General features: G+C 42.5%; 1 protein-coding gene across 2 annotated transcripts in view; it reads left to right on the top strand.

Annotated features, from left to right (window-relative positions):
- The first annotated feature begins 603 nt into the window (after window positions 1-603).
- Window positions 604-11078, top strand: part of LOC134610317 (zinc finger protein 239-like) — a 94294-nt gene continuing 83819 nt past the window's right edge. The window contains exons 1-2 of one of the 2 annotated variants that reach the window (XR_010090849.1): window positions 604-639; window positions 2258-4096. Coding sequence is in view for 1 of the 2 variants with exons in the window: in XM_063453263.1 (XP_063309333.1) it covers window positions 2323-3453 (1131 nt within the window). In the remaining variant the exon portion in view is untranslated. Of the gene's footprint in view, window positions 640-2257; window positions 4424-11078 lie in introns of those variants that run through there. The other variant, XM_063453263.1, reaches the window with a different exon arrangement.

The raw sequence follows: 11078 nt of genomic DNA, 5'->3' as shown, positions 1-11078 counted from the left end.
ATGGCTATATTTTCATTCACATCACAGCAATCAACAGACAAACAGGGTTATTCAGGCGAGCGAAAATTCAAAGTGAATTTAAACTTTAGAAACATTTTTTTTTTTTATTAACATATTTGAATTCTACAATTTGGGTTTAAAAGTCCCAGCAAAAATTCCTAGATTCAAATTAGTCAAAAGTAAATGAGGAAACCCATATTTGAAGTTCCTGCATTTCCTAATAATTCCAGGCTTAACAGCTGATTGGAAATATGAAATCAATATTTTTCCCTTCTAATTCACAAGACTAAAATTTGGCACTAGAATAAGCTTCCCATGATGCTCAGCTAGTCATGGCTGGCTTAGAGTCATGGAAAAAGTAGTCCACAACAATGCCAAATTTTAGTAAAATCCTGCAAAACACGAGTGGTCATTCCTATAAAATCACCTATAAAATCACCACTAAACACACATTTCTCCTAGCCAAAGCAGGATTCGCGTTGCATCATGGTACTTGAAGTTCTATCATCCCACTCGCTGCTGGCAGGTATGAGCAAATTAACTACATATCACAGGCACCAGAGAGTGCCGGTCATGTGCAGAGGACAACCAATTACCATAGAGTATCAGGCTGAGCTCAGGCTGCTGATCTGGTCCCAGGTAGGCCACTTCTGGGGAAACATGGGTTAATTACATATCATGCTGCTGTCATGGCCTGTGTGATGTAGGTTACTGTTATAAAGCACACAGGCTGCACATGTAAAAGAGAGATCATATTCTGCATGTTTGTGAGTGTTTAAATATATGGGCATTATAATATAGATAAAATGCTGTGTATGATATAGATATAGAAAGACATATAGATGCACAACAGATTTTACACATAATATATAATAGCAGAGTCTAATTTATACATTTACACCCACCCAACATATGTGGTTTTATGAACACAATAAGTAGTGTTAGTCACTAAAGAGTGAATTGTTTGTATTTCAATGTCAATATTACATTTAGGCTAGAATGAGGGGAAGGGGGGTGATATCTCTAAATCAACAATGTATTCAATTCATCTGATTTTCCTAAAAATATGAAATTCACTTGGAAGTATTGACAACTCACACCTTAGTGAATAACCTGTAGATTTTACGGGAGGCTGCTGCATTCTTTGAAAACCACACGGTTATTATTCTTCTTCTTCTGATTATTATTATTGGCGTTTATAAAGCGCCAACACATGCCATAGTGCAATACAATATTATAGGAGGTGGAGATTTAACAATAAATGAGACAATTACAAAAACATACAGGAACAATAGGATGAAGAGGACCCTATTCAATCGAGCTTACAGTTATTAGGCAGCCACCAGTGGATGACTTTTTTTTCCCTCTTGGCAAAGGCGGAGAGTTAAAGGACAACTTAAGTCACCCAGAACACCTTATCACAGTGAAGCTCACCGATTCGAGTGGACCTGTCATTTTAACTGTTCAAGGTAAAAATACATTTAAAAAAATTTACTTTTGAAGAAACGGCAGGGTTTACCTTGAAGGGTTAAACATACCTCCACTAGCTGTCTTCCACACAAAATGTCAGCAACCACGCTTAAAACCCAATATTGCTCTTGTAAACCAAACTTGTCTTATTAAATTGACTTTAATAATGTCTGGTCTAACTATTGTACAGCAGCGCAGAATATGCTTGCACTTTATAATAATAATAAACATTTTTACATTGGTTTGATTATCATCGAACAATAGCCAACATTTTTGGTGGTTCCCATTTTTTTCACTCACCCTATAGTGTCCTTGCTACGTTAGTTTAAAGGGTCACTATAGTCACCAGAACAACTAGGCTTAATGAGCCTGTCCCTGCAGGCTTTTTCATTCAGAGAAAAGACTGTTTGCCTAGTAACACCTCTAGTGGCAGTCACTCAGATGGCCACTAGAGGAGGTTCCTGGGTCAGTGGTGCACAGTGTGCAGCACTGACATTCCACGTCTCCACACTCAGTATGGAGAAACTGTACACTCCCCATAGAGATGCATTGATTTAATACATCTCTATATTTGGCGCAGCATTTTGCCATAATGGGCAATAGCCTCTCAATGGGGGGGGGGGGTATCTAAACAGCGCATTGAAAACTAAAGTATAAGCAATACATGTTTGTATTCCTGACTCTATAGTTTTCCTTTGATGTTGGAGATTTGCACCATACTGAAACAAGTTTTAAAATTGCTTTTATTGTATAAATAACGTTCTGTTATTCTGTATTATCATTTTAGATGAGTTTCTTAGTGCCATGATGCCCGAGAAAGGATAAGGTTATAGTGTCCAGATTATATGTAAAATGGAAGTGGCTGTGACTGGAGAGACTCTTGGAGAAGAGACACTAAGGGCCCAAAATGTATCAATCAAAAACAGCACAAGTTCCAAAGCAATTTTGCCAAATGTACGTTCCACACGTGCGGGTCAAGACTTTACAGCAGACCACCTGTATGACTCTAGAGCAGATGTTGTGTGCCAGCCTATCTCTGCTCTGGATGACAGTTGCCAAGATTGGGAATTCAATACAGCTGAACTCCAGGCCCAGTTACAGTCTCTGGCATTTAAGATTGGGGATTCTGAAGCACCAAGGCATAAGAGAAAATACAGATCCCATCACGGTCCAAAAGAATACGTCTGTCAAGACTGTGGTAAGAAGTTCACTCACAGTTCAACCCTTGCAACGCATCAACGAACACACACAGGGGAGAAACCCTATGCGTGTGTTGATTGCGGAAAATGCTTTACTCGTAGTTCAACTTTAATCACACACCAGAGAATCCACACTGGGGAAAGGCCTTACGGGTGTGCAGAGTGTGGTAAAAGCTTTATCCAGAGTTCCCATCTTGTGTTACATCAAAGGACCCACACAGGGGACAGACCATACTCATGCAGTCAGTGTGGGAAATCTTTTAGTAACAGTGCACACTACGTCATACATAAGAGAACTCACACTGGAGAGAGACCGTATTCTTGCGTTGAATGTGGTAAAAGCTTCAGCAGCAAGTCATATCTGGTAACACATCAAAGGCTTCACATGGAGAACACAATTTACATTTGCAATCAGTGCGGCAAAAGCCTACGTAACCATTTAACCTATGCAAGCCACCTGAAGACCCACACCGCAAACAAGCCATTTGCGTGCAACGATTGCGGGAAGAGCTTTGCGCGCAAGTTACAGCTGGTTTTGCATAAGAGAGTCCATACTGGAGAGAGACCATATGCTTGCGATGACTGTGGGAAAAAATACACGCGCAAATCGTATCTCAATATACATCAGAAAATCCACACGGAAGAGACGCTGTATGTTTGCACCTGTTGTGGAGATAGCTTTGAAGACAAGCTTGCGTTACAGTCCCACCGAGTAAGTCATTCAGAAGAGACAGCTGATAAGAAATCTGAGTGCTCTGTGACCAAAGACTTACTAACTTCTTAAAGTAACACAGCAATCATCATAACCAGTACGGTACAGTACATCCATTTTAGAATGGTTTGACATCTTGGGTCCACTGGTTGCCACTCCCATCCTCTGTTAAGCAGCCAGGACAGCCGTAAACTCCTGTTTTGGATCAGTTTATTGCACCCAGCCAATGAGCTCAGCCTTGCACCATTGGGCTTAGTTCAGAGAGCTTTCAGTTCTCCTATAGGCTATAGTGGATAAAGAAGACCACACAAGAAGTCAAACTGCTTCTAAAATGGTTAGATCAGGAGTAGTTATGTGGGATGTAGTGGTTATGGTGCATGGGGGCATTCCTTTATGAGGGAGCGGTCGTGAACACTAACTATATATGGAAGTAAAATTTCCACTTTGTTTTTGTTTGATTGTTATCTGCCAAGGTTTCTCAATGAAATGTTTCGTTTTTCTTCCACTCATTTTACAGAGCATACAACTTTATCTATACTTTGTGCTTGCAGAATCGCTAACACATGTATAGATTATCAGATATTTCTAATTTAAATATTAAAGTTCCCTCAATCATTTCTCAGCATACAGGGCTATCCTGAGGGTTGAGTGACACGAAAGAAGCAGGAGAACCCTTCTTACAGACAGGGACAATCATGTTGAGGATGATAGGTTTGTGGAGCCTGAGTGGCTCGTATATTAGTCTGATCAGTGCTAAATTATATGTTCATGGTTTGATAAAATATTAGGGCTTAAAAGTTACATCATGACAGGTTCACTTTAAAGGAATGCTTCAAAAACATAAAGCATTTTAGCTTGCTAGCATGCTTTGTGTGCCTGGAGCCTGTGCTGTGTTTTTTCTTCTTCCAGTTTATTAAATTTTTAATAGACTTCGCCGCAACACCTCCCTAGCTGTCAGTCAAACTGTAAGTGGGACTTTCATCCTCTGTGGAGTGAATGGATCTGGCAGGGGTGCTAAACAAGCCGTATCCCGTATACTCACGAAGAAAACATGCATGCTTTCTTTGAGGATGTATCTACTAAATGGTGAAAAGGAAAAAAATCACGCTAATTCTGTTCCAACCCTGGAAAGATATTAACGGAGGTCTCCATGTAGGCAGAGATTTATGAAAGTGCAGCGTTCTGTAAAATAGAGCAAAGTAGTAAAAATGAGACAATCACCGTAGAAAACAATTAGAGCCAGGAGGAGAGGAACATACCATGGAGGAAAGACGAGACGGGGGGGGGGGGGGTATGATAGAAACATTTAAATACATAAAGGGAATCAACACAGTAAAGGAGGAGACTATATTTAAAATAAGAAAAACTACCACAACAAGAGGACATAGTCTTAAATTAGAGGGACAAAGGTTTAAAAATAATATCAGGAAGTATTACTTTACTGAGAGGGTAGTGGATGCATGGAATAGCCTTCCAGCTGAAGTGGTAGAGGTTAACACAGTAAAGGAGTTTAAGCATGCGTGGGATAGGCATAAGGCTGTCCTAACTATATGATAAGGCCAGGGACTAATGAAAGTATTTTAAAAATTGGGCAGACTAGATGGGCCGAATGGTTCTTATCTACCGTCACTTTCTATGTGTGACACCTCCTCTTCTTACAATTAAAGCATGGTTTTGTGTTCCACAAATTACTGCATGAAGTCCATCTTTGTGCTACGATGTTCCTGCCCTCTATCATGCTTTTAATACAACATCAGTGCCTCCAACCCAACAGACCCTTCTCCCAACCTCTATCATCAATGGCCAAAGTGTAAAGATGTATTTTACCTATGTGAAGCAGGAAAGTGCTACACTTGGACCAAAGCATACGAATGACAGTGACATATTTATGGGACTATCCCCCTCGTCAGACCAAAGTGTATTAATGACATTTAAATTTTCCTGTCCTGTCTTGGGCCACAGTGTACCAATGACAGTCATCTATTTAAAGTATCACACTGTAACAAGTGACACTTTAACTATATTTATGGTTCTAAAATAAATAAATCTTATAAAAACGGCTGCAGTTCTATAACATTTCTATTTGTGTGTGAAAGTGATATTGTTTAGATATGTGTGTATAAGTTAAGGTACCTGTAGTTATGTACCACCATAGGAAGCTGTTGGTTGTTCAAACTTTTAGTTGACAAGCCCACAAAATCTCTATCTTCCGACCATTGCCTCTTGTAGCGGAGCTCCATGTACCGTGGCTGGGTACCTACGCCAAGGACTGCTTCCTAGCTGTAACCAGGGAAAACCTCAGCGCTTCTACCCCAGTTGCCGTGGCTTGACTGGGGTCCTCCTGGAGCCTCTGTCCCAGAGCAGGATAGTGGACTAGCTCTATTCCCTCCCAGGGACTGTACGACAGACAGTCCTGGGAGCTTTAGCCCTTACAAGGACTTTCCCCGCTGAATCCTCCACGAGCTGGAACAAGGTGCTGAGCAGTGATTAGCCCTTTCCCTTCCCAGTAAGTAGAAGACAAATAGTTCTGGGAGTACAACTGGTTTTAATTGGTCAAACCCAGCCTTTTATGCACAGACCACAGCAGGGGGTCTCTATTGTATTCAAAATAAGCTCCTCCCAGGAATCTCTGGGCCTGGGAGATAATTGCGTTAAAGGCCGGTCAGCTAATTATCTCCCAGGAACACAGAGCCAAACACATAAATATAAAAACATTAAAAGTACCCCAAAACATAATAAAAACCATAAAATAACCCCACAAATAAAACATTTAAATAGTCCTGATCTGAGCGCCCAGGTTTTCCAAATAGCACTCAGATCCATGCAGTGTAGGGGAAACGCCGTGTTAAAGTTCTGACCAGCCGCACACGTGGTCCTATGCCCAGAATAGTTCCAGGGCATTTAGTGCTTTTGCCAGTTAACTTACGGGAGCTCCTACGGCCGCAATACTGGGTGCTCTGCCTGGCTATTAGGTAGCGTTTGTTCCCCTTAGTCTCAGACACCTTCCCTTCAAAAAACGATGATCTGGCGGATTTCAAAGTGGTTTAAAACCGCAAACCAAGTTGTCCGGGAACGGGACGGTCACCTAATGCCGAAAACAGTTCCATAACATTCGCGGCTAAGACCCCCAGAGGTGACCGGGAACCCACAAAGTTCTCATGCCAAAATTAGTTTCATAGTGGTCGCGGCTGAGGACTATTCGTGGGTTTGTTTTATGCAAACGGCCGCCAGAGAGCTACCGTTTCGGTTCCAATCGCATGAAGGGAAAGTGCTGAACCAGGGGCACCCAGGGAAAGCTGCTAAAGGCGGCTGGGCAGGTTAACTCTCAAACAGTGTTCCAGACCTGGAGCATAGTTAGAGGGCAGGAGGCCGGTTTCCACACCCCTCCAGGAGTCTGTAGCAAATATTTGTGGGAAGGAGCGTTTGTCACACCTTTTTTATAGGTTTAGAAAGGAGGGGTACCTCCATATCATTTGGGCTGCCTTTTGGAGTGTTCCAGCCAAAGAGGAACCAGTCCCTGGGTAAGCTAGGCATGACCTTTTAGAAAATGTCCGATAGGAAGGTAGCCAAGCCTTCCTTCTAAATTATTAGGGAACTATTAGAGAACAGTTCTAGCCGTTCTCTGTGTCACAGCAGGGCCGTTGCTACCGGACAGGCAAACCAAGCAACTGCTTGGGGCCTCGATCTGGCCTAGGGCCCCAAGCAGAGCCAGTGCTTCCTATAAGGCTGCAGCCGCCTGAGCACTCTATAGAGAGCCTCAGGCGGCTGCAGCACTTCTCGTCATTACCTCCCCTTCCCTGTAGCGTGGCCGAGCTCTTCTTCCTCCTGGCTGTCAGTCTGGCCAGGTACTGTGCGGTACAGGAGATTAAGTTTCCTGTTCCCAGCCAGACTGACAGTAAGTGCACACTGAGTGCTCACTTCCTTTCAGTCTGGCCGGGAACAGGAAATTGAATCTCCTGTACTGCGCGGTACCCGGCCGGACTGACAGGAGGAAGAGGAGCTCGGCCACGCTACAGCCAGAGAAGGGGAGGTGAGAAGAACATGGGGCGGGGGAGGGAGTAAAAAGAACATAGGGAGGGGGAGAAAAAAAAAAACATAGGGAGGTGGATGGGGGAGTAAAACAAACATAGGGAGGGGGAGGGGAGTAAGAAGGACACGGGGGAGGGGAGTAGTAAGAAGAACATGGGGGGAGGAGGAAAACACAGGGATGGGGGAGGTGCAGAGATGAGGAGAACACAGGAAGGGGTGAGGTGGGGAGAGAATACGGGGGTGGGGTGAGAAGAGACTGGTAGGGGAGGGTGGGGGGAGAGGAAAGACCACTAAGGGGCAGGGCAGAGCTCTAAGCAATATTTGCACTGTAAACCTTTTATTTATATAAAGTGTGGGTGAACTTAAAGTGTATGGCTTTGCGTCCGTGTGGGGGGGGGGCCTCCATGTCCATTTTGCTTGGGGCCCCCAAATTAATTCAAACGGCCCTGTGTCACAGCATGATGAAATGAGATTCATTATGATATTGAATTGAATATAGTGATATAAAAACTAGAACTTTCAGAACTTATTGATCTAAATCAAATACAACAAGAATGCAAAAGAAAAAAATAATTGTACCTCATCAAATTTTGACATTGCAAGTCCAGATCCTCTGTGCTGATTAGCATTGTTCCCAAAATGGCAAAATATAAAGTTAATAAAAGATGAAACGGGGGAGTGGGGAAACACACTCGGGAGTACTCTCAAAAGTATCCAGGAAGAACTTTTGCCAGTACAAATTTATTAGTACAAAATAGAATATGGCAAAATGTACAGATGCAATATACATGAATAGACCAAAAAAAAAAAATTAAGAAAAAGAAAAAGCGCTATGAAAATACCGGGTTTCGAGTCTACAAACTGAAGCTTCCTCAACACTTCGCCATGTTCATTTTTCATTTTGTACTAATAAACTTGTTATAACAAAGGATATGCCTCTTGGATACCTATGGGATGGCTCCAGCGTGTGTTTATTATTTTATTTTATTCACCTTCTATGATATTGAATTGTTTCAACATTATCTTTGATGTCCAGTGTCCTCTAGCCCAAAGCATGGATTTTGTTAGATATAGTTTGAGAGTATTTAATCAAACATTACCACAGGCTAATACAATCAAAAAAACAAACAAGAAAAAAAACACACATTAATTATCACTAGAGGTGGCTATAGAGTTGATAAGGTCTTCGGCAAAACTAAAACAACCAAAAAAAAAAACAATTCCCTGGTTGATACTCACTGTGACAGCAAGGATACAAGAGAGGAAAGACTACAGCATGATGCCTTAAGAGGTCACCTAACTAATCGAGAGGTAGCTCTATAGTTAGGCCAGGGCACTATTCAATCTAAGCATTTGTTGGCCAACAATCCATATATTATTTTGTTCCTATTACAGGAAGACTTAGGGACAAGAGAGGCAATAGTCCAGTATTATACAAGTATATGCTTGGGCCAGTGCCCCTGATTGCAGGTCTCCCCAGGCCTGTACAGGTTCACTGGACTGTTTCAGTATATAGGGCAGTCTGGGCAATTAAAGTATAACATATCTCCTAACATTGGTAGGTATGAATTATCATAACAGTGGATGGGCAGGCTTTTTGAGGTGTACCAGTGGCACTAGGACAGACCATTCACAGAGCTAGATTTGTACTTGGCCCCAAACCAAAAGTAGCTATTCACCACCCACCCTTTATGCGGTTACAGGATGATCTCCAGTACCTTTATATTGCCACATGGTGGCACTAACTACTGGAAATTCAAAGCCAAAACTGCTTGCATCAGGGAGCCTATTTCATTGGCATCTCACTGTCATCCCTTTCCACAGGAGTGATACTGGGACAGGTTGTTTCAAACTATTAAATGTTGCAATGTCTCCCTCACCACTAGAACTACAATTTCCTAAAATGCTTCTGAGTTATACTGCCAGTTTCCTATTAGCCAGACTCCCAGTAACAGAACTGCAGCCACACAGAGATCCAGGTAGGTTATTGATGCAGTAAGAAAAATGACACTATACCTTTCCTTAAGGCAGGTGTGCCCAAAAGGTAGATCCCCCAGATATTTTAAAACTACAACAAAATTAATTAGCACAGAAAAAATAGGGGGGCTGTCACCCCCTGATGGCGGCCCTGGTCATTAATAATCCCTTCAGTCACTTACCTGGGTCCAGCACAGATGTCCCTAGGCGCTGGCTCAACTCCACCCACGCTCCTCAATGGCTGCACTTGCATTAGGATCTCCCACTAGGAAAGCATTATTTAAAAAAAAAAATATCTGACGCTGGAGGTCCTCATGCAGAGTGTGAGAACGTCCAGCATCAGATAACGGACCAAAAGTCCATTTGGATTCAGGAAGTTCCTCTAGTGGCTGTCTGGTAGACAGCCACTAGAAGAGGAGTTAACCCTCAGAGGTAATTATTGCAGTTTATAAAAACTGCAATAATTACCACTGCAGGGTTAAGGGTGATGGGAGTTTGAGACCAGAACACTGAGGAGCCGAAGTGGTCTGGGTGCCTACAATGTCCATTTAAAGAAGAATCCTGCAACCTAATTAGAATGAATGCTGGGAGGTAGAAGGTTAGATCACCCCGCTCAGATCTCATCTTTCTGGTCAAACCAAAATATAAGGGGCACAGAGCTTTTAGGTCTACAGGGATTTGAGAACTCTGCGTTACTCCTTTTATACCAATAATTCTTAATGTTATGCCTTTACTTGGTTTCATTAGAATTACCAAAATGAATACCGCACACTCCTGCATCTCAGGGTACAACCGGGCCCAAGGTTGGCCAATCCTCACAATGTGATTTGCAGAAAAGTAATAATGGTCCAAGCACTCAAGTTAAATCTAGTGAGCAGATTTATTGGAGCAGTTGCAAAGCAATGTTTTTAGCCCACAACAGGGCCTTTGTCAAGCTTGATGAAGGGCTTGTGGGCCTATAATATTGTTTTGCAACTGCTCCATTAAATCTGCTCACTGGATTTATTTGAGAGTCTGGACCATCATTACTTTCCCACTTATTTACCTGGTTTCATGACTGCTTTGATGGATTGATAAAGGTTTTAAAAATTTACTCACATGGCAGGACAAAACCACAGATGGCAGTCTATACATGGTTACCAATGAATTTACAACCAATGCATTTATTTCCTTCAAATAGTTGATTGCAACAAGGTTTTCAAGGTTATATAGACCTTCTCGATTCCTAAACCATCTCTGCAAATGAAGGAATTTAATTCTTGGGTCGAAATCACAAAGGTCTTAAAATACTCATGGTGGAATCCAGGAGATCAGGCAACAAGTCATCGGATGACTCCTACTCATTAGATGTAGACAGGGGTGGAGTCCTGCAGGAACGCGTGGGAACGGCGTTCCTGCACTTTTTTTTAGAGTAGGAACGCCATTCCCGTTTGTGGTCCTGCAGGCACTCGGGGCGGCAAAAAATGCCGCCCCCAAATGCCCCCTGCGCTCACAGTCATGCGGGGGCCCAAGAGGTGGTCTTATGGCCACCAGTTTTGTACAAGGTTTTCATCAACCTGAGCAAAATAAGTAACTAAAGGCACCACAGAAACATCCAGCCAAGGTAGATCTGCAAATAGAAGTTTGCCGTAGCCGGTTTATTATATCTCCGTTGGCTACCACTTAAAAAATCACTTTTGAATTACTCACAT

This window comes from Pelobates fuscus, chromosome 5, assembly GCF_036172605.1.
Source record: "Pelobates fuscus isolate aPelFus1 chromosome 5, aPelFus1.pri, whole genome shotgun sequence".
Taxonomy (NCBI): domain Eukaryota; kingdom Metazoa; phylum Chordata; class Amphibia; order Anura; family Pelobatidae; genus Pelobates; species Pelobates fuscus.
This window is presented reverse-complemented; position numbering and strand designations above follow the sequence as displayed.